Source organism: Electrona antarctica (assembly GCF_951216825.1).
Source record: "Electrona antarctica genome assembly, chromosome: 17".
NCBI classification, from domain to species: Eukaryota; Metazoa; Chordata; class Actinopteri; order Myctophiformes; family Myctophidae; genus Electrona; species Electrona antarctica.
In genome coordinates, this window is record NC_136798.1 from 26,562,100 (window position 1) to 26,586,584 (window position 24,485).

General features: G+C 42.1%; 1 protein-coding gene across 1 annotated transcript; it reads right to left on the minus strand.

The window, feature by feature from the left end:
* Positions 1 to 4,991: 4,991 nt before the first annotated feature.
* On the minus strand, positions 4,992 to 19,592 carry LOC306940771 (inter-alpha-trypsin inhibitor heavy chain H3-like). The gene is made up of 3 exons (XM_079525958.1): positions 19,458 to 19,592; positions 13,370 to 13,575; positions 4,992 to 9,249 (listed from the first exon to the last, which is right to left on the minus strand). Exon 3 carries the CDS (start codon positions 8,788 to 8,790, stop codon positions 6,838 to 6,840), a length of 1,953 nt encoding a protein of 650 aa, XP_079382084.1. The 5' UTR covers positions 8,791 to 9,249; positions 13,370 to 13,575; positions 19,458 to 19,592; the 3' UTR covers positions 4,992 to 6,837.
* Positions 19,593 to 24,485: the final 4,893 nt, after the last annotated feature.

Here is a 24,485-nt window from a genome sequence, read left to right on the forward strand (position 1 = left end):
ATTTCAATGGACTTGTGAAGTGGGGCCGCTGTCTCATTTGGGGGCGTGAAATTTGTAGTCCCCGTGTGTCTCTATTCAACCAGGCTTTATGATCCTGGCTCGATAAATCCACCCATTCTAAGCCTCGCTTGGCTTTAGTGGAACGGAATAAACCAGGCTGCACGGACCAGGATTTAACAAGCCTGGTTTTGGCTTTGGTGAAACAGGCCCCTGGTAGCGCTGGTGCGTAGGGACTACGTGGCTATAATGGCGGGTGGGAGGACATTCTGATTGGCCTGCTGCGCCTGCGTCGCTGCTCGACCCAGTACACAGTTGTTCCTTAACTATTTAACTTTGTTTTCAAATATGATGGTTTGCATGGTCCCGTTAATATTAACCTTGCAGCAATGTTTAACAAAGATGCAACATTAGTCTTCGTGATAGGATTATTAAGGCCAGGCCATGCTGCACGTGTATGGCAGCGTGGTCCCCGTCAGCAGCCGTGACCCCAGCATGTTCCAGCACCAGGTTGCAATGGATTATTTTCTATTTTTTTGACACTTAACACTTATTTATTCTGTTATGCCCCTCGCTTAGGGCCAGGGAACATAGCAAAAAACAGGCTGGAGTGCAAACGAGTGGATTGTGTAGTGTAGGTGCGCGTTATATGTAGGCCTACTAGTCCTTACCCGTTCTATTACCACCAAACACCAAATTAGGTACAGTGTGGGTAATGCGATGCGTATAGATCACATTATTGTTTGGGAGGGAATTGTTAACGGATGAGCTTGGGAAGGGCACAACGTTACTATTATTAGGCAAGTGGTGTGCGGAGAATTCCATGGGGGGCGTCTGTGTATTCCTGGGACTCACATAAATACGTCTGTGTGGCTGAGACACACACGCACGCACACGCGTCACACGCAAATTGGTTTTGACATGTAATGGCAGCAGAGCCCTGGACGGCGTGTGCACAGTACAACACAGTGGTGTGCTGTGGATTCTTTAACTAGTAGGGCTGTATTTTAATGACGTCACATGCACGCGCATGCATGTGCACATAGCCACTCAGCTCGTGCTAGTTATATGATGGAAAACCATGCAGCTATTCTAATGTAATTATATTTCTTATTATTTAGTTCCATTGTAAATTTGTTGGTTTTTTATTTTAGTTTCAATTAATTTTTAGTTTTATATAAAATCCATTTGCATTGTATACTCACCCTGCCTTACATTAGTTTGCTTTCAAAACAATCACAAGTTCCAACAACTTCCAACAACGGTCAGGGATAACCATGTGAGTTTCAGGTAGGCCTATAGTAGCCTATTTAGTAAATGAACAGTAGGCTAAATGGAAATAAACTTTTGTAAATAAACCAACATGTAGGATAGGCATCAAAGCTTTGAGCTTCAGCCTAAGCCATTTCGATCAACCAGAAAGAAATGTGGACGTACAGTATAATGTTTGCACTAGGCACCTTGGCTGGTAAGCCAGCTTTACAGCGTATCGCGGGTTTGACTCCGGATCCCGACGAACTTTGCTGTATGTCCTCCCATCTCTCTCCCCCCTTTCCTGTCTACTTACTGTTACCTGTCGAATAAAGGCAAAAAAGACCCAAAAATAATAATAAACACTGGTCACAACTTAGGATGTCAGACAGTTCTCTCTGAAGAGCAAGCTCAGGAGACACCAACCAACAGCCCTGTTGTGAGGGACTTTATTTATTGGACTACATTATTTTAAATAGTTTATTTTAAACCAAAAATACTCTCTCACACACTTATGCCAGTGATCACCCTCCTTTGTGCCAATGTTGGCACTGGTGCCTAAAGTTGCCTGGGATGTACACGCAGACTAGACACACCAACGGACCGACATGCGGAAACAACGGTTGAACGTGCTGCTCCGTGCTTGCGGTTATAAGGTTTGAGGTGTCGGTCTAATGACAGTTGGACCAATATTATGTCTAAACTAAAGCATGTACTAAGGGTTGCCTACCTCATGTGAGAATAGCCGATTTACAAACTCACAATGCACCGCTATGCAATGCATTGTGAGCTTGTAGGTCTGCAATTTTCAAAAATAATCTTGGAAAAAATGACAAATGTGGAAGATTTTTTGAACATTTTAACAACACAAATCTGGCATGGGGGTCCCTGGCACAAAATATGTTTAGGTGTAGGGTCCTTAGTTGGACAAATGCATTCATCTGGGGGTCCTTGACATGGAAGTGTCACTTGTTTGGAAACAAGTAAGACGCGTAAACACACACACACACACCACACACACACACAAACACTAGTTAGTGCTCACTTCGTTCGCAACAAGCCCAAAAAACCACAACCCGCAACTACCAATATTTACAAGCAACTTTACAGACATATTCGCTTATAATAAGCAGACATGGCAACATTTATTTTTGCACTTAAGACGTGGTCTGACCCTCCTCGTCTTAGCGGTATGCTGATGGTTCTATTTTAACCATTCTATTTTGACCATTTTGATATATGGATTATCCAATATCAGTAATTTCGATAACTCAGGAAGGACCGGGCATTTAAGCCAAAATGTAATTGGAGTATATACCCAAACCAAATACCATATAGGCGTTCAAAGCCTTTTTTCCTAATATATGCAATTACCAAAATATGAATATAAACCTTTAACTTTCCTGTTTAAAGTTAGCGTGAATATCTTTAAAGATTGTAAGAGTTGCCGAGCGGTTAAGGCTCCGAGAATAGACGAAGTCCAAGAATGTAGATCTTTTGTTGTATTTATTTACCTCCAAAACTGATGAACAGCCCATATGACGGATTGTCACAGCCCGGGTCTGAGGCAAAATACTGCAAAAATAATACTGGCCACAATACACTCAAAAACCAAAAGTAAGAAATAAACACTTGTTAACTAACAAAGACAAAAACAACAAACCAAGAACTAAAGACACTGAAAACAGGCTATGCCTTCCCTAAAGACCCTGGCAGCTCTCCCTTGGTGTTGTCTCTTTGCTGTCTCAAGCCAACTGAGCAATCGCTCAACATTTCCAGCCTCCCTTATATACCAGGTGAGACCCACCCACAATGATTAGTAATTGGACAATCTACTCAAACAAGGTAAAACATGACCCATGAGATAGACCAACTATACAATTACACATTTCCTTAACAGACTCTGAATGTATTTCAAGGCATCAAATAAATCACAAAACAATTACAATAGAATTAGGCAACACAGATAAGGGTATATGATGCTACACATAGCCACACCTCCAAGGAGCTTGATGACCGTCCATTAATGTTAGCAGCTGTGCAGTGTGCGTTTGTAATGATCAGTTTTATATTGTGGAGTCTTCTAGAGTCTATAGGGCACGGGTTGCCCCGTGACAAAGATTATCAACCTTATATGAAGTTAAAAAGAGTATCCAAGTACCATTACTTTATGGTAAAAGTACCTTGTTAGAAAAACCCCAAAATGAATCATTGACACGACACATGAGTTTTCAATAATAATCCATTATATTGGGGAGTAAGAATGGGTCCAACTGTGTGTGTGCAACTGTGCACTCAGTGAGACTTAAAAGACATAAAATGTGGTGTTATGACCTAACTTATCACGCGAAAAATAGGGGCCGTAGGCTCAGATTACCAACGTAAAACTGGAAAATAAACACACAAGATAAATGTACGGATATAACTAAACTTTGCTGTTTCATAGCTTTGCTTAATTACTGACTCAACCCTCCGCAAGGGAGTTATAACAAACAGGTCTGGTAATTGTGATTTAACACACACCAATTGTAACATTTATATTACTCAAACATACATAGCCTCGACGTTGCAATAATGCCCGCAAACAATCACTTATTTTGGCCATTTTATTACTATTATCTCATAACACACTCACACACGTACAAACATACTTCTACTAAACTTGTGTACAGTATAAAGCCTTATTTGCCTTGTCTGGCCCGTGTTTAGATCTAGTTCAATAGCATTGATTGTCCTTAAATCTGATCATCACACAAAGTTATCAGAGACTGTGGCGCTATTAGTGGCGTTTAGGTAATAACTGAAAACACAAAATACATACTATTAATTCACAGATATAGCGACTGCATAAACGCATCATTATGACTGAATTTAGAGCATTTAACAAACATATAACACATTACAAGGACTTACTTAAACGTGTCATCCCACTTGTTACATTTCTACTGAATGAAATAGGAAACAACACATTAGTTCTTCATGCTCTGTGCTACACCCGCCTCTTCCTCTTTCTCTGTCATCTGACACTTCCTGCCCCTCTTGTCCCATACTATGTCCTAGTACGACCTTGCATTTCCATAGTATAACACATTTTACCCCCCAATTAACTGTATTAGTATCTACATCCCTGAGATAAACTGTAATTGGTTGATAAGAGGATCTCTGTTCTTATATAACACAGAGTATTTACTGTATAGGCAGTGAACTTCTTAATAGCACCAACATCTATACATAAATGACACAAACATGAAGTTACAAATATAAGCTGGGTCGGCACTTAATATTATAATGAGCCCACTCACAGAATAAACTCGACAATAAACAACAATCAAAATAACCCACGCAAACAATTAAATACATTTGAATTGGCATTTACATCATTGGCTGCATATGGGCATGAAATATCCAGGAATCCAATGAAACAATAACACAACGAACTGAAACAAGATACAAAAGCAATCAATTAAACCCATGAAACACAATGTACAACTTAAAGATGGAGTGCCCTGATTTTTTTCCACCCTGAAACATGATCAGGTAATTTAGAGGGCCTATATACAGGTTTAATGTTTGTTTTTCCTTAAACAAACATTAAAAACGCCATTGACATGGACAGAGTTTAATGTTTGTTTTGTCCATGTATGTTTTGTCTGATAATTACGCCCTAAAAGATGTATATATAGCGCCCCTCACTTCACACGGGTGTGATTTTTGTTATACAAGGAGGAAGAATATTTACAAAAAAGTGTACAATATTTCTTAAAATGTCTTTTTTATGTGGACACGCCCACCAGTTCATTAAGTATGTGATCCACCTGAACTGATGTATTGTGATGTCACTAGATTTTTTAATTGCCACGTTTGACTGTCAACGCTTCAGCCTACAAGAAACCCTAAATACAAAGGGAAGATATCATTGCACAACACCAATGGGTACTGTCTAATCATTAGATTAGACGGTACTTCATTAGACTCTAATGAAGTACTGTCACCTCATAAACACATGAAACACTGGGAAAGAAATACAAAAATCACACCCGTGTGAAGTGAGGGGTGCTCATTCCGGCCAATCAGAATTTGCTCACCTTCGAGTTAGTCTTCAATGTTTGTGTTATGCAATGTTTGCGTTAACACAAACACTCAAAATTGTCCATTCATTGTCAATGGTATTTAATGTTTATGTTAGGATAAAGTTTGTGTTGCACACTAGAGTTCTCAATCTCTGCCCGAACCCGACCCGGCCCGACATTTTCAGGTAGGGTAGGGCCCAAAATGCACGATAATTAGTTGGGCCGGGCCGTGCCTCGGGCTCTATGATTTTCCGTGATTTATTTTTAAATAATTTTATTATAACAAAAATAACAATTCTGTTGTTTGTGTAATGTATTTATTTAATATGAAGAGGGCTGAGGCTGAGCTGATGAATGTTGGCGATTAACTTTTACAGTTTAGGCTACTATGTGACCGGACTGGTGGAGGAGCAGCAGCAGCAGCGCACCAGAGAAGTGACAGAATAGAACGGTGGTTGTTGAACTTGCTACCGCTGAGACACTGCTGTCTCGTTGAACCCAGCTGGTTGAATAACGTAAATTACCTAATCAACGTCACCACGGTAAATGCTCCATATAACTATGAAGACCCGGGTTCAATCCCTGCTTCCCTACACAAGCAATGTTACAGTCCACTATAGGCTACAGCTATTTGGTTTCCAAATCGTAGCGCTGTACAGCTATTTAGTTAGTTTAGCCCAAAATAACAGATCGGCAAGCTGACGACACGTCATCGAGTGGCATGTTGATGGTTTGTATGTCTGTTTGTATGTGGGTTTGAGAGGCAATGATTAATGTAAACTATACAGTAGCCTAGTAGATTATAGCCAAGTTGACATTTGTCATAATATTGTATAGCTCTGTTCGGGACTGTTGCACAACGGTGAATGATGAAAAAGTTGCACTTTGTTAACGGGACAGTATTGGACACTTCAGAGGATCGCTGCTATTTGATTCAGAAGATGTTTACTCACCCCTGGAAATTGCTGGAAACCATTAGAATGTTGGAAATGGAACATTATCAGCCAATTAACGTGAGCTACATAAATCCTTTATTTCGGCGACTATTAGTCCGTTCTCTGACACACTCGTCTCAATAACATTTGATCCACAGCGCCAGGCGCTGCGGCCATATAGTGGCATTTTATTATTTATTTTTTTTCCACTCAGGTTTTTTCGGGTTTTCGGGCCTAACATTATGGTAATTGTTAGGGCCTCGGGCCGACCCAGTTAGGGTAGGGCCGGGCCTTAATTTTCAGGCCCGATGAGAACTCTATTGCACACACACTAAAAGCTGGACATAGGCCCCTCAATAATCACTGCACTCTATCTTTAAATGTGGACAATGTGGCAATAAAACAACCCTTGACAGCTGCTAGAGAGCTTCACTGACACTACCATATAACTGCCGGAAATCAACGGAATCTACTTCCGGAAGGCAAACTTTTAACATTTTCAGTCTGCAGGGTCCCGGGTTTCGAGTACCGCGGGATCCCCGGATTCATTCCGGCAGTCCTCCGACTGCGACACTTAACCAAAATTAATATAAACAAAATAAGACAAACATACCAATGATGGTGGCAATGATGGTGGAAAATCTACGGGAGGGCATATCAAACAAACGGGGAAAGTCGTCATAAACGTAATAGTCGGGGTCGTCATAAACGTGATAGTCGAAGTCGTCATAAGCGTGGTAGTTGTGACGGCCTGAAAGACCCGTCTCTCCTTCTTTGGGTTTATGGAGAACTTGTGTCTTCTCCCCTGGTGGCTTTGTGACCACCATGGATGTATGTGGCGTCACAAAACTGTATTTCAGAGACAGCTCCAGGGCCGCTTTCTTCACGTTCTTCTTCTCAGCACCAGATAACTGCAACTCTTTGTCCAGCAGCTGTTTAACTGTGAGGTAGGCCCAGACCCTCTGGAGATGGTGGTCAGAAACGGTTCCTTTGGACTCCAACATGATATCTTTCTCAGACTCATATTCCACCTTCATATTTATCGATAGGGCAACAACGCGTGGAGTGAACGTTTCATTGTTGTTGTCTGTGATCTGACCAGCCACCACAATTTCAGAGCCATTGTAATACTGGCTGAAGTTGGTCTTGGTTAGATTAGTCCCACCAACATAGATCATGATCACATCTGTCAATAAAGGATTGGCAACCTCTTCATAGAAACCCTGCAGCTGCAAGTCAGCATCTGAATCCGTATAAATCCGTCGAGCCACACCGTTGTTCTCCAGTGCCATCTTCTCGAGGAACTCAAAATTGACATCATGTCCAAATCCAAGACAGTAGAGTGGGTATTTCTCATTTATGGCCTTTCTTACATTTGCCTGAATCCTTTCAAGATTCGTCTCCCCGGAGGTTGGATCACCATCAGTGAGAAGTATAAGAAGAGATGCAGAGCCTTCTCTGGGGTTTCTCTTCAGCATTTCTGCACCGTGTAATACAGCAGCATTTATATCTGTGGATCCTAAGCTTTGGATCCGGCGTGCAAAATCTTTGGCAGCTTCCAGGTTTTCACTGTTGGCCTGGGACAGTTCTCTCTTCCAGGGGGAAACTCTGTTGTCAAAAGTGATCAAACCAAAGTAATCGTCTTCCGCCAGGTCTCTCAAGATGTGTAGAAGAGCTAGACGGGTCTGATCCATTTTCTGGCCTTGCATGGAGCCACTTTGGTCAATGATGAAGACAACATTCTTTGGTATGCGGGGGAGACCACCTGGGGCAAAGTGATGGACGAAATACCCATCAGACACCTTGATGTCTCCCAGTGAGGTGTCCCTGTTGACATCATAAACAACGACCAGATCTCCATTAATTCCCTGCTCTCCACAGCAATTGATCTGTTGTTGCTCTGTAGGGTACAAATACACCCAAGCCTGATTGTGAGCATGTGTCTTTGTAATGGCATTGGCCGCTAGAGCATTGGTACTTAGCCCTCCTTTAACCTGGACAAAGGTAATGCCCGGCTTCTCATTGATGTATATGTCAATCTTGAAGTCTTTGACAGGCTGCATGGGTTGGGCGTGGATCTGCAGCTCATATTTACCCAGTGTGCGTTTCAGAAGCTCCTCGTATGTGAGTTCAAAGGTCACCTTTTGGAGAGCAGCCACAGTCACAGAGGTCTTAAACTCCTCGAGTGTTCTCCCCACAGAACTGACCACACCAGCACTTTCGCCCCGGGACACAGCCTCTGTGTATTGTTTTTGTGCTTGCTTCTTAGTTTTCACAACACCATCATACATCTGGCCTTCAATAAGCATTGTGAATTTGCTGATGAATGCATTCTTAGGAATCCTGACTTGGAAATGTATTTCTTTGGGTGCGTCCACACGGTTGACAACGCGGCTGGTGATGACAGTGGTGGCGTAGCGACTGGTCACAGTGGAGTTGATGTGGAAGCTGTAGATGTCCCAGTCCTCCTTGATTGGTGCTGTGGTAACAAAAACCAGCAACCACCCAAGAAGGGTGAGTCGCACCAGTCTCTCCATGTTTGGCTCCACACAAAATGAAGCCTGGGATGTTCAACCTGCCTTTAAACTCAGCTGAGAACAGACGATAGCCAAGTGCAGACGTTCTTAAAGGAACAAACCCTATTATGAGATTCCTCCTTTTATCGCTGACACTGTAGATAAATTGAGTCCATTCCACAGAGGTCACTATTGAATATATACTCTTCTGTCAACATTCCAAAATCCAAGCTCTTGTAATGATTATATTTGATATCAGTTCTCTGTGGATAACAATAGTTGTTATTGACAAACTAGCTGTTAGAATGTTCAGGTTGCATGGTCGTCGCCGCAGGGTGCCGGCAAGAACACACAGGGAAGAGTCTCTGGCCTTTAGGCAGGTTTATTCCAATCAGAACACACAGGGAACAGTCTCTGGCCTTTAGGCAGGTTTATTCCAATCAGATATACAAAAAAGGTTGCAGGGGTCGTACAGGAGGTCTAAATGGAAACAAGCACATAACAAAAATAACATCAGTGCTTGATACACAACAACTCAATACCTTAATAAACAAATGAAAGACCATACGGTTTAGCTATAGCTAATATTACTAGGCTACTGGCAAATTAAACATGCATATTAAACATTAGCATTTCACATTAATTTGTTAATCTAACGGCGGGGCTCCATTGCAGCCGTCGGCGTCGCGCCAGCGTATCCGTTAGCATCAGGGAAATGTTCCCTTTTTAATCAATGAAAGGTGCTCCACTGGTGTGTTTCGTGACGGTGTCAAACCTCAAAAATTGCCCTGGTTCGTTTTTTGACGCTGTCACACTGCCGTCCAAACGGTCCAGTCATGTAAAAAATATATACAATATGATTAAATGTAATTACATTATATAATTAAATGTATTCTCAGCTTGGTTGAATGCTTGATTCTGGTTGATTTAGAATCACACACAATTTACAACTACAGCTCTCAAGAATGTTTTTGAAAACATTTGAAGCGAGAAATAGATGATGCACTGCAGTAATCGAAAATTGACGCTACTATATGGACACTTCCTTGTTTTTCGAGGGGACTGTGTTGGGCACTGGGAGTGGACAGGAGTCGCAGGACTTGTTTTAATTTATATAAGTGATGCCTTTTCCACACGAAATTGTAAATACAACTGTGGTGTCATACAAAGATGCCTTTATTAAAACTACATAGGCCTATAATGTAGATAGGTCTACTTTTATAAATCCATAAATGTTGCTGATGCTGACACTCCGTTTTCCAAACGCCCACAGTGGATCCATAGAGCAAATATGCGGACAGGGAGCGACAGCCCCTGAAAAGCTAGATGGCTCACCCGCACTCTGGCCAATGGAGTGACGTTGCTACGTGGCAGCCATCTTACCTCGGGACAGCATAACATTGTGTCTATGGGGCATGTACTTTTAAATAACCATAACTTGCTCAACCGATTTTCAAACGGTTTGGTTTGTTATAAACGTTAGAGACGTCCGCATACTTATATGCTTTTATACGACGTTCATATAAAAAACTAAATTAAGCAGATAAGTGTCCTGAATCATAGCCACGTTGACAGCGTTTGTAATGAACCAACCCGTTTGTAAATCCGTCAAGATTTGAGCGAGTTATGACTGTTTTTGTTTGAGCTGCCATTGAACATACTGTATTGTAGTCCCGAAGCAAGATGGCTGCCGGGTGAACTACGTCAGAGACTACTCCGCCTTGAGCCATCTAGCCTTTATATATATATATATATGTCTATGCATTTTCCAACCAACATTTGGGCCTTTTCTCTTCGCAGATGAGTAAGGCTGGGACCGAGCAGAGTTACGCAAACTGCGTTCACTTTCACTTCATGAGGCTAGTCCAATGGCGGCTCTCCTACTTAGGCCCAATCCCAATCCGCTCCCTTGCTGACTCAATGAGCCCTCATTGACTTAGCTGCGCGTTCATGTGAAGTCAGCCCCGCCCCTTTATGTGCCCTTTGCCAAAGTCAGCATCGATGCTGACTGGAATGGAAGGATAGGCTATATATTGAATAACAATAATAATAATAAATATAGCTGCAAGCAGCGATAAGGTGGGACCAAGAAAGAAGACAATACGGAATAAGAACAATATGCACAAATAAGACTGACAAGTTGTCAGTGCCCAGATTTGAACACACAACCTTGTGGTCTGAAGGCAAGAGCTCTACTGACTGAGCTATCTGGACACAGTCAGTTGTATTTGTAAACAGAACATGACCCTCTACTATTGCATTTTCAATTCAGTGCTATAGCGCCACCCTTTGGCCAATTGGAGTAAGACTGCTTTCAGTACTATTTGGCATGACCCTCTACCATACTGTAAAATATCATAAGCATATGACGCTGCATGTATGTATTAGAGGCAGAAGAAGAATTTTCACAAACCAGCAATTTTCATTGGCTCATAAAAACTTGTTTTCACTTAAACGAAATGTGCTACGATTATTTGTCCGTATAGGTCCAAAGTGTAGAAGTTTTCGTGCATTTTTATCAAAGATCCTGGGAGCAGATACCTTTTAACTGTTTTTCATATAATTCAAAATGGCGGGTGATCTAAAGCTCAGAGATCAAAAGTCAGAGCACGAAAGTTGTTCGGCATGAGGAGACACATATGTGTACGAAAACCGACTGCACCATTCAGTCAGAACTGCAATTTTTGGCGGAAGGAGAAGAAGAAGAAGAAGGAGAAGAAGAAAAATAAACACAAAAACAATAAGTGACCAAAGGCACTGCGTGACTTCTTGGTCCCTTAACACTTTGATTGCTACAAGATCTCAACAGGCCTATTTGGATGTTGCTACCGTTTAACATTGCACAAAGGCCTTGTTCGGGGGCCCACAGCAAAATGTTCTCTTATAGCGAGAATCACACGCATACATCAAAAGAAAGCTGAACTTGTCCACTTCAATTTAAAAAATACATTTTGATTTTACCATGTTCCATTCTGGAGATATTGACCTTTTTGCAACACCTGCATTTGCCTGGAAGTGGTTATCTTGAACAGCGAGCAGAGTTATGGATGGTTTAAAGTCAGAGACATTGACAGGCAGATATAAAATTTAACCCAATAAATATCCTATACATCCTATACACCGAATGAAAGCCCTGAATGTGTACTTTTACGAGGAAAAGAGTATACATTGATCCCATGTACAGTTAGACAGTAATTGGTTATTGAATGCAGCTTGTGCCCACCAGATAACTTCAGAGAAGACATGGACGTGAACTCCTCAATAGTCACAAAATAAGGCCTATAGCGACATATAAATACTATATACCGTATGAAACAGAAGACTCTCTGCTTTCATAAGAAAAAAACTTCTACTGTAGTAATAATACAAATCACACCCATGTGAAGTGAGTGGTGCAACTCTGTCCCATATTCTGTTCTCTGCTTATTCAATACAGCTCGCTATATACGGACTGAGGCAGAAAGTCATGTAAACCTTTTATTTACAGTTTGGTCTGTAAACTTCTACTGTAATAATAAAAATCACACCCCTGTGAAGTGAGCGTTGCAACTGTTCTGTACTTATTCACTACAGCTCGCTATATACGGACTGAGACAGAAAGTCATGTAAACCTTTTATTTACAGTTTGGTCTGTAAACTTCTACTGTAATAATAAAAATCACACCCCTGTGAAGTGAGCGGTGCAACTGTTCTCTAGTTGCACCGCTCACTTCACAGACGCGGAAAAGTTCGTTATACATTACACCCGGGTCGATTACGTCCCCGATGCGTTCATTGCGGTCTTATCACTACAATTATAATGAATAAAAAAGCGTTACAACCACACGTCCGAGCGATCTCCGATTATGACGGCTCTGCATGGCGATACGTGATCCACCAACGGTAGACTGTCTTTTGTCATGGCGGCCCCTCTCGATACTGTAGTTTGTTTGTTAGTTCGTAGTATTGTAGGCTCGGGGATCGTTTGGTCGCTACAGTATGAAGAAGGAAACATGCATCTGTCCATGTGTGTTGCAGACAATATGCAATGCAATGCCGATCGGATCCGGTGCATATGTGTTTAGCCAGGCAGCGTTCCGTTGATTATGTTTTTTTCCGAGAGCCATCTCGCAAGATCCTCCTTCTGGAGAAACAGGAGGGGAGGGGGGAAATCGAGTACTATAGTGTTGGGTAAAAGCCAATAGGTGGAGGAAAGCCTGGTGAGGCGAGGTTAGGTGAAATTTGATTCTTTTCACACACCGACTAGTAAAGCACGTAAAGCGGCCCGACCTCCTGTTTTCAGGAGGGGAGGGTTTTTTTTTTTTTTTTTCTGATCACGTGAGCGGGATTAAGCAGCAATGATAGGGTGATGGTTCTTCATTGTCCGGGTGGGTAAAAAGATGAATGAAAGTATGCTATAAAAAAGTGATTGAAACGTATTGATACGTGATTCGCACCCGACGTTTGATTAATTGATAACGTATTGATACGCGATTCGCGTCGGCTGTGTTAATAAACACAAAAACAATAAGTGACCAAAGTCACTGCGTGACTTCTTGGTCCCTTAATAATACTGCTAAATGGTAAACGGGGTCTGGATTGATTCCATGATGTTTCTTACCTGGCGTTGTTGTGCTGAAGTCTAAGAAGATGACGTCAGTGCTATGACAGGACAGACGTACTCAGTGTGACAGGACAGACGTCCTCAGTGTGACAGGACAGACGTCCTCAGTGCTATGGCAGGACAGACGACTTCAGTGCTATGACAGGACAGGTCTAAGAAGGACTGTAACTGCTTTAAGAAGGACTCCACTGAGTCCACTCCACCTGCACATGAAAGGACAGGAAACACAGTGTCATTGGAGGATGCACGTCTGATTGGTCAACTTGTTGCTCAGGCCTCGCCTACTAGGACAACATTCAGCTATACCATCAGTTCTAACTCACACCAATAGACTCGTCAGCACATCTCCCCCGCCCCCCCCCCCACACACACACACACGGAAAACAACCGCACTGGCTTCCTGTCAAGGTCTGCATCTATTGCAAAACACAAACTCTTCCTCCTTCTCACCTACGGATGTCGAAACGCCCTCCCTGTGGCTCCTCATGCAGTCGCTCTCAGGCATAAACCTTCATAAACTCCATCATACCTCCTTTTATGAGGATTTCCTGTTCATGGTATAAAGAAGTGTATATTTGTACGTCTCTAAATGTTCTGATGAATTGAACAAGGTGGACCCTGTTGTAAACAAGTGTAATGCTTGTATTGAGGTGTGCTTGAAATGTACTGTAATTCTCCAATCGGTTAATAAATATTGAAATGTACTGTAATTCTCCAATCGGTTAATAAATACTTCAATCAATGAACTAGCCGATCTACATCAACAAGTTGGGATCTTTGTAATGATTTCACATTAACAACATTAAAATCACAACTGAATAACTGTAGAAATGTGATCAGGATTCTAAAGGTCTCCTTGAGTGTGAGTGTGTGTGTGTGTGTGTGTGTGTGTAGACATTGTTTCTGCCTGACAGACAAAATGGTGCATTTATATAGCGCCTTTATCCAAGGTGCTTTACATAGATTGTGCATTACATTCACACACACATTCATACACCGATTGCGGCGGAAGCCATGCAAGGTAGCTACCAAGCCAAATTTTCATTGGCTCATTTCTGACTTAAAAGAAATGTACTACGATTATTTGTCCGTATAGGTCCAAAGTTCACGTGTAGTCTACCAGACTACCGCGTTTCGCGAAAACCGACAGCACGGTTCAGTCAGAACAGCTATTTTTGGCGGAAGGAGGAGAAGAAAAATAAACACAAAAGCAATAAGTAAGTGACCAAAGTCACTTCTTGGTGACTTCTTGGTCCCTTAATAATGTCACTTCCTACTTCTGCTATGTGGTAATTACCCCCCACACACACTTCCTATCTCTCTCCACACACACACACACACACACACACACACACACACACACACACACACACACACACACACACACACACACACACACACACACACACACACACACACACACACACACACACACACACACACACACACACACACACACACACACACACACACACACACACACACACACAATTCAGTGCTATAGCGCCACCCTTTGGCCAATTGGAGTAAGACTGCTTTCAGTACTATTTGGCATGACCCTCTACCATACTGTAAAATATCATAAACATATGACACTGCATGTATGTATTAGAGGCAGAAGAAGAATTTTCACAAACCAGCAATTTGCATTGGCTCATAAAAACTTAATTTTTTCACTTAAACGAAATGTGCTACGATTATTTGTCCGTATTAGGTCCAAAGTTCAAGTGTAGAAGTTTTCGTGCATTTTTATCAAAGATCCTGGGAGCAGATACATTTTAACTGTTTTTCATATAATTCAAAATGGCGGGTGATCTAAAGGTCAGAAGTCAAAAGTCAGAGCACGAAAGTTGTTCGGCATGAGGAGACACATATGTGTATCAAAGTGTCATTGCCAACGGTCAAACGGTTCATGAGCTATGCACGTTCAAAGTTAGCATTTTCAATTGAGCGCTATAGCACCACCATTTGGCCAATCGTCATGGGCTTCGCATAGTCACCGTTTGGCATGGCCCTCTACCAGACTACCATGTTTCGCAAAAAACGACTGCACGGTTCAGTCAGAACAGCTAAACAGCAATTTTCATTGGCTCATAAAAACTTCATTTTTTTCACTTAACAAAAATGTGCTACGATTATTTGTCTGTATAGGTCCAAAGTTCACGTGTAGAAGTTTTCGTACATTTTTATCAAAGATCCTGGGAGCAGATACATTTTAACTGTTTTTCATATAATTCAAAATGGCGGGTGATCTAAAGGTCAGAAGTCAAAAGTCAGAGCACGAAAGTTGTTCGGCATGAGGAGACCAGAGTTGGGTGTAACGAGTAACGGAATATTTCGTTACTGTAATCACACTACTTTGGTCGGTAACGAGTAATATAACGACACTCCTCCTCCAAATTGATAATCACATTACAGTTACTGGTCGCTGTAGCGCTGCAGTTACTGAGTCGTTACTTGCGTCATGTGGCTGCTTTCAGCAGTGTTGCTTTGGAGAATAATGCACACAACGGAGATGAGTTGAACATGAACACTAATGGTTATGGTTGTGCTGGCAACGCACTAGCGGAGTCGCGGACTAGAACATTTCAAACCGGTGTCAGATCAGCAGCAGCACAGCACTTTTTGTTACTGTCATGGACTCGTAGGGTGGCCAGACGTCCGGTTTTAGACCCACCTGTCGTCCTCCCTTCCACCTCAACCTCTGGCTGGACACATCATTGTCCGTTTTTTGTGATATACAGTGCTTGTGTCATAACTGTCATTTACGTCGTCTCGGGATTAAAATCTCCGCAGCGCTGCTCAGTTCCACATCGAGCCAGCCACACTCACTCCCACTGTCATAAACAGAGACAGAGCAGACGTTGGGGTGTTGCCATGTCCGCTTATTATATAAGCGACTTTGGTCTTGTTTTATAAAATAGCCCAGTCAGGCTTCTTTTGGGCTTGTTTTCATAGACATGGCTGCTTGTTTCTCTCCCAAAACCTGGCAAGTTTGGCAACACTGCCAGTGGGAGGGTCGGTTTGTTTGTTGTAGAATGTGTGCTCTCACAATCACTCGCTAGTTAGTTAATGCAGAGATGAATAAACCTAATATGCCGAAATGAAAAACTACATTTAATGAGCAATGGAGCAGGGAACTCGACATCATAAAGAAAGGGATCCTAAAGCACTGTGAACATATAGGCTACTGATTTCTCTCAGTCTCATTATTTTATTTTAATATATTTTGGGTTAATATTTGCCTAGAGAACCTGTGGTACAGTGGTTTTCAACCATTTTCATATCATACCATATATCATACCAAATGGATTTGGTTTCATTTTACACTATCAAGAGTTAAAGATATAAGGGTTAAATATCTAATGAGTGTCCATTTGGTTACCAACTCTCCATCATTTAGCTGGGGACCACCTCGAACACCCTCAAGGCTCACTGGTGTCTGGTGGTCGACCACTGATTGAAAGCCACTGCTGTCACTGTTACATAACATGTACAATGTACTTAAATAATTAATTAGAAGTTTGCATAGAAAACGTTTTACAAGGTCAAAAGAACCACTGCACTAGACCGTTTTGGAAAGGCCCATTTTGTTTTATTCCTCCACAACCTGGTAAAGAGCATAAAGAAAGATCTTGTGTATGTCCTCCTTATTAGGATTTTAAAGATTTGTTAAGTGGTGGTAAATTATGTGACAATGCATCTCAGGCGATTTTATGGAGTAACGCAAAAGTAATGTAACGAGTAGTGTAACTAAGTTACTTTCTCCAGGGAGTAATCAAGTAAAGTAAGGCATTACCTTTTTCAAAAGTAATGTGTAATATGTAGTGTATTACTTTTTTGAGTAACGGACCCCAACTCTGGAGGAGACACATATGTGTATCAAAGTGTCATTGCCAACGGTCAAACGGTTCATGAGCTATGCACGTTCAAAGTTAGCATTTTCAATTGAGCGCTATAGCACCACCATTTGGCCAATCGTCATGGGCTTCGCATAGTCACCGTTTGGCATGGCCCTCTACCAGACTACCGTGTTTCGCAAAAAACGACTGCACGGTTCAGTCAGAACAGCTAAACAGCAATTTTCATTGGCTCATAAAAACTTCATTTTTTTCACTTAACAAAAATGTGCTACGATTATTTGTCTGTATAGGTCCAAAGTTCACGTGTAGAAGTTTTCGTGCATTTTTATCAAAGATCCTGGGAGCAGATACATTTAAACTGTTTTTCATATAATTCAAAATGGCGGGTGATCTAAAGGTCAGAAGTCAAAAGTCAGAGCACGAAAGTTGTTCGGCATGAGGAGACACATATGTGTATCAAAGTGTCATTGCCAACGGTCAAACGGTTCATGAGCTATGCACATTCAAAGTTAGCATTTTCAATTGAGCGCTATAGCGCCACCATTTGGCCAATCGTCATGGGCTTCGCATAGTCACCGTTTGGCATGGCCCTCTACCAGATTACTGCGTTTCGCGAAAACCGACTGCACGGTTCAGCCAGAACTGCAACTTTTGGCGGAAGAAGGAGAAGAAAAATAAACACAAAAACAATAAGTGACCAAAGTCACTGCGTGACTGCTTGGTCCCTTAATAATAATAATAATGGAAACATGATGAGAAATGAAAATGACTAATGAGCAAAGTAAAAGAATATGGAAATGCAATTTATAATGAATATTATTATATATGAATATTACAACCCCTATCATACAGGAATGTGTATTTATGAAACTAATAATAAAACGATCAAAGCTTAAATACTAAAATAGACATGTATAAATAGGCCAAGCATGTAGGCACTGCAGTGAATAAGGACAGTTTTTATAAAGTGATGCAAAGTGTCATGAATGGCGGGCGGACTCATCTTCAAAGTGCTGTCTCATTCCTTTCACAACAATTTGGAGCCCTTGCAGCCTCTCACCCTCAAGCACTTACAGCTGACGTCACTAAAGTCAATGAGGGCTCAGCGCTTGAGGGAGGCAATTGGGATTGGGCCATAGCGTGGGGACAACCATAGACATATAAACGTAGACGCCCTTTCCGGCTCTGGGGCGTATGTGCTAAAGGGAGGGCAAAACATTCCCGAGATTCCTTTGCGAAGCCCCGCGGAAGCATGAGCGTACATGTTCAGGTCTGATAAGTCCCGGAAAAGATGCGCTGTGATTGGCCAGTATTCACTTTAGTGACAGCGTGACGGAACGTGCCTTCCACACTTCCGCCCCCTCTTGCACACATATGGCTCCAACGAACTGTAAAGCCCAATGAGGCATCTATTTTTTTAATATCTATGGGGACAACCAACTGGGCCAAGTCCTGGACCGGAAGTAGGCAGAAATGCATTGGACTCAGGCAACAGCCCAGCTTTAATGATCTTAAATCCCTTTATTTTAAATAGTTTTATAGTAGGTCTAATAGTACAACATAAACATTAAAGATACTTTAGTTGTTACTGTACAATACTGTTGTACAATACAAAACAGTTGTCATTTTGCAGTTGCACACATGCTTAAAATAGCTCTTGTTTGCGCCGCCCTCGTTGAAAACAATGTATTTCCAACTCCAGCTTGGCTCAGTTCAGGCAGCATGAACAGCGCTCGGTTTCTGCCACCTCTCGTAACTCTTCTATTAGAGGACCGAGGGCCGAGGCTATACATTTGGCCTATACAGAAGTTCCATACGACCAGTGGTGGAACTCCTATAGCTGTGTTATGCATCTTTGAAACATCTCACCAACACTCAAGCGGCGGCACGACTCTCCGTGAACAGAGAGTATGTAAATCTGCGTCCTATGGAGAGTGGAATAACCGATCAGGGACCCTAGGGTACCGCCGTACAAAATTCAGAAAAGGTAACCAAGGGTCCTGAAAGGGGCTAGCTGGAACCAGGCTTAATTCTGATTTATAGGCTACAACATGAAGATATAGGCTACATAACAAACATTTCAGAATAGGCTACAAATCTCTGCATGCTTGTATTAGCAGTGTTGTAAATGTTACAGCAAAATGGATTCACCTAAGTTAATAACAAATGCATGATTACAATACATCAGCAATAAACTCAACTGAACAACAAAGTGCACTTACTTTAGTTCAATAACGCACACAAGTAACCCACTGAAACTGGAACTAAAACTAAAAAACAATAGGGGCCTATCAGGACGGCAGGTCTGCACAACTGTTTCTCTTTTTTTGTTCGTTGTTTTACAGCGGTTGGCATCCGCATACAGCATCCATCTTACAAACGTTTCTGTTTTTCTTTCGGTTTCCCAGTCTCATGTGAAGTCACGGGATTTCGGCGATCTCTGGGCGCGTTCGGAAATAGCGCACAGCCGCACAGAGCGTACTGTGCAACGCAAACTAATAGACGAGTGCGAACGCGCCCTCTGAGTAACGGGCGGGTGCGCTGCTCGGGACTTCTCCACCCAGCTGCAGACGAGCAGACGAGCCGTGGTCCATGAGCGGTGATGAGGGAGCGTGAGGGAGGTGATGAGGGAGCGGTGAGGCTGCAGCTGGCCTGGGTGCTATTGATCTCTGAAGAAGGTTCAGCCAGGGGAATGATCGGGGAATCCTCCAAACGTAAGTTATTTAGGAATGCAAATAATTTATGAATCGCCGTTAAGAATGTCAACAAACAATAGTGCTTTCTCACTGTTAAAATAAGGGAAACATATGAGAAATGAGCATAAAATGAAACATAATCTTATACTAAAGCATACATATTAATGATCAACAATATTACATGTATTAATAGGCCAAGCAGAGATGGACATGAAAACAGGTAGCCTACATGAATTTTATATGCATGCATGGGTGTATGTGATTGCATATCTCTGTATTCTTGGTTTGTCTCATGCTAAAATCTGCTGTAATCAATTTGTCGAACTAATCTCTGGAAATGTGGTTTTGTTTTGTAACCAATAAAGTTACTCTTCAAATAGGGTATAGGCATAATAATAAAGCCTCAGCTTCAGCCTACACCTTTTCGGTAATACCTCTGTATATGTTTAAACGAATCACTACATGACTGTAAGGACAGTACGTTTTAAAAGTGATGTAAATTGTCACGAATGGCATCTTCAAATTGCTGTTCCATTCCTTTCACTACAATTTGGAACCCTTGCAGCCTCTCTAGCTGACGTCACCTTAAGTCATCAACCAGTAAGACGCCTGAGGGCGAGAAGCGACCTCGACCCTAAAGGGCGAGGTCGCGTGCACGCATCCGCCTTGTTGATGGCAGACTGCTGGGCGAACGCTGGCGCTTTGGCATGGGGGGTCAGATCAACATGGAATGAATTCTGTACTGGCCATATAAGGAGCATGTTTTGAGTGTACAGGGTTTGATCAACATATGGAATGTCAGAACAGGTCAGCTCCATACAGTATATGGAGATCTAAGGGTTGTAGCGGGGACATTCTCTTGAGTGTATACAACTGTACACTACAGGGTTTGATGAGGGTCCAGGTAGGGCCGGGCCTTAATTTTCGGGCCTGTTGAGAACTCTAGTTTTGTCCGGCTGCTAGACACGGGCCCGGCTGCACGTCTAGAGTTTGAAATTTGAATGGACAAAAAAAGTCAAAAGGGAGACATCGAAGAGGAAGGATGGATGGAGAAGGATCAACATATGGAATGTCAGAACAGGTTCTGACATATATATGTTTGAGGTCAGATGCAGTTCCTGGCCAATATTGATGACATCAGGGATCTCCATATATGGGCTTAACTAATTTACTATGACATCAGGGTCTCCACATCTCCATTCCTGATGATGTCACTCACATGATGTCACGAGACCTGGGCACCATATATGGTGCCTGACCAACACACTGATGGTGCCCGACACACTGACGGGAAATGCACGATTCCATAGTTAACTGTGACCTTCGGTCACAATTAATGAGGGTGCAGGGCTCAGGCCTTGAGGGCGGTGATGGGAATTGAGCCATAAACTCTATTTTACAATAGTAAACTAAACAAAACAAATTATCTTCCTTCTTCTCCTGTCTGTCTGTCTGTCTGTCTGTCTGTCTGTCTGTCTGTCTGTCTGTCTGTCTGTCTGTCTGTCTGTCTGTCTGTCTGTCCGTCCGTCCGTCCGTCCGTCCGTCCGTCCGTCCGTCCGTCCGTCCGTCCGTCCGTCCGTCCGTCCGTCCGTCCGTCGGACAGACTGACAAACAGTGGACCAGATTATGCACACATGTGCAGAACATTCTCACACCTATAAGCCCATCCACACATGTGACCATGTACGCATGATTTTCCTCACCTGTAGAAGATATCTTGGTTCAACCATGCATTCAACACTTGAACCCCAGCATCCATATTCTGGGGAGAACATTTTGGCAAAAACAGCAGATCTACTACAAAGTAGCTCTACAGTAGAAATTTGGTGTGGAAGGAATAATCAGTACAGTACAGAGTACAGTAAATAACACAGGTCCATTTACTAAGAATAGAGTATTTAGGTACCGGTAGGTTAAAATATATATCAGACCATTAGAAAGAAATCCTCATGTCTGTTTACACATAACCGAAGCCAGCAGGACCATGGTGACTGTTAAAGAAAAATTACTTTTGCAAAGTGCAATGTGGCTTTACAGCAGGCTAAAGCAATCATACAAGCGTTCATTGCAAGCGATAAACGCATCAAAGTCTGTTTATTTAACCAAACTAGCTAAACTCTGGTATGAAAGGATTCATATTGTGACTGCTGAAGCTCAGGAAAGACCATGAGTTATGGTTTCTTTGGTATGGGACATGAAGCCAGTGCTATACTGTTCTGTCCTAATTGTCCTGTATTGTAGTTAGTATCAGGGGAGGGGTCAGAAATGACTTCATCCATCTTTTGGCATAAGCCCTAAAGCCCCAAAGCCCCTGGCCTGTACCACTGATTATTTGAAATACATCGAGCTAAGCCACTTTCAATAGTTACAGGAGGGGGGGGGGGGGGGGGGGACACAGACACAGTTGAAATGTTCAAGCAGTTGTAACAAAAATAAATGAACTTAATTAAAAATGGAAATCTTGCAGAGGATTAGCGAGGGAGGGCTGGATGTTGCCTGCAGGACTTTTCTATGAAAAACCCAGCTCAGGATCAACACACAGAATGGTGTCAGTGCTGGTAATTGCCCCCAAGTCTCCATCCCACAGTGTTCTCTCTCAGCTCCCTATATCTAATCTGCACACAATTTTAGTCAGTGCCATGTTTTCTATAAGAAGACACACTACACTATGTAACTGTTTGCCAAAAGAGTATTTAACATTCCGGTTAATGATCATGATGGTGGAGGTATCAGCACATCACCACTTTGCCAGTAAATTAGCTTTAAGTATGGTGTAGGTCTCAATGTATTACATAGTAAAGTCTCAACTTCAAGAAAGTCAATGAGCCAAAGTCAAGTATTAAGTCTTAATTTTTGGACGTTGCGTCAAGTACACAAAATGTTTAAACCAGATGAAATGTATAGCTTCTGGGGTGTGCATTGCGTTGTTGTGACTCGTTATGAGCTTGTAATTTTGCTATTTTCAGTGAATACATTTGGTGTATACTAATGGTGTATAGTGTAGGGGAGAGCCCTAAACTATATGTATTGGTCTTTCTCAAGTATAATAAAAACATTTGAGAAAGACCAATACGGGTCGAAACGTTGTATGTCCTGCCTGCTGTGATTGTGAATAAACTTACCTGGAGTGGATTACAAAGTGAGTTGCGAGCCCTTGCTTTTGTTCAGTTGTAACACACGCCATGCCATATCATAACATGTAATATTTACATATTTGACATATTGGCCAGTATTGTGTTCAGTCAGCTGTCTTTCAGTTACAGAGTGTATTCTAAATTAGTTTAGGGTTATATAACATTGTACAACTGAATCAATCAAACAAATGATATGTTTAATGGCGTTTTTTAGCGTTGTTACATTTATGGTGCATGTGCCGTTACAATTAATCCCATATGCGCAACAAATGTAACACTGGAACAGCGTCCACTTTCAGCTTAATAGCACAAACAGATGGGTGGTCCTTTACAAATTGTCCATTGCCTATTTATTTTTTAAGATATTTTTTGCCTTTATTGATAGTTGAACAGTAGGTAGACAGGAAACGGGGAGAGAGATGGGGGGAAGACACACAGCAAAGTTTGTCGGGATCGTGACTCGAACCCGCAACACACTGTCATGTTGGATTACCAGCCAAGGTGCCTGGACCACTAAACCGGCCCAAGACATCCATTGCTGATTTTTAAGTCATCAAGTAATTATTTAATCAAGGATAAAAGGGGTGTGAGTTTAAGTTAAGTTAAGTTCTACTATTATTTTTGTATCGCTATATTTAATTTGACATTCAGTTAAAGTGTTTTTCTTTGTGATTTCATTTTACTTTCCAAACCAAAGTATTATTTACTATGATAGCTTAATTCAGTTTTCTGCCTGAGATTTAAAAAAAGAAAAATACAGAGACGGCAAACAGCAAAGAGGTCATGACCCTGGGTATCGTTTCTCTCTCCCTTGGACAGTATCTACTGTATCTATATTCATCCCTCGCTTTCATTCATTCTCACACACACACACACACACACACACACGACACGCGCACGCACACACACACGCGCACGCGCATACACACAAACTGAATTTAATCTACCAACTTCCTTCAAGATGTAGCAATTTATCAGTAGACGTGAGGGAACCAGTGCCACCACTCCAGGAACAACAATAACAACATCCCCCACTTTCAAATGACTTCCCAGACCCTATGAGTTTAGCACGCTCACCGTGTAGATGTAGAAGACCCCTGCTAAGTAATATGGGACAAAGGAGAACAGATGTGCATGTCACCACATTATCAGACCAGAGAAAAGGCATGACGAGGCCACTTGTCTGAGAGGAAACCATTGCGATTTCTTTCCCAAAGTCAAATGATTCATCTGCGCTTGCCGAGTCATTTGTCTGTGTCAGGGTTTATGCGATGCTCCCAAACACTTTGCCTAGCCCCCCAACTTCCCTGTCTCCCAGCCTTGAAAACCAAATCAATCAAACTTCCCCATGCAGGAAAGTGCCGAAATAAAGAGACAATGAAGTGGAATGAGGAAAAGCAGGATTGATAGCATTAAGGGG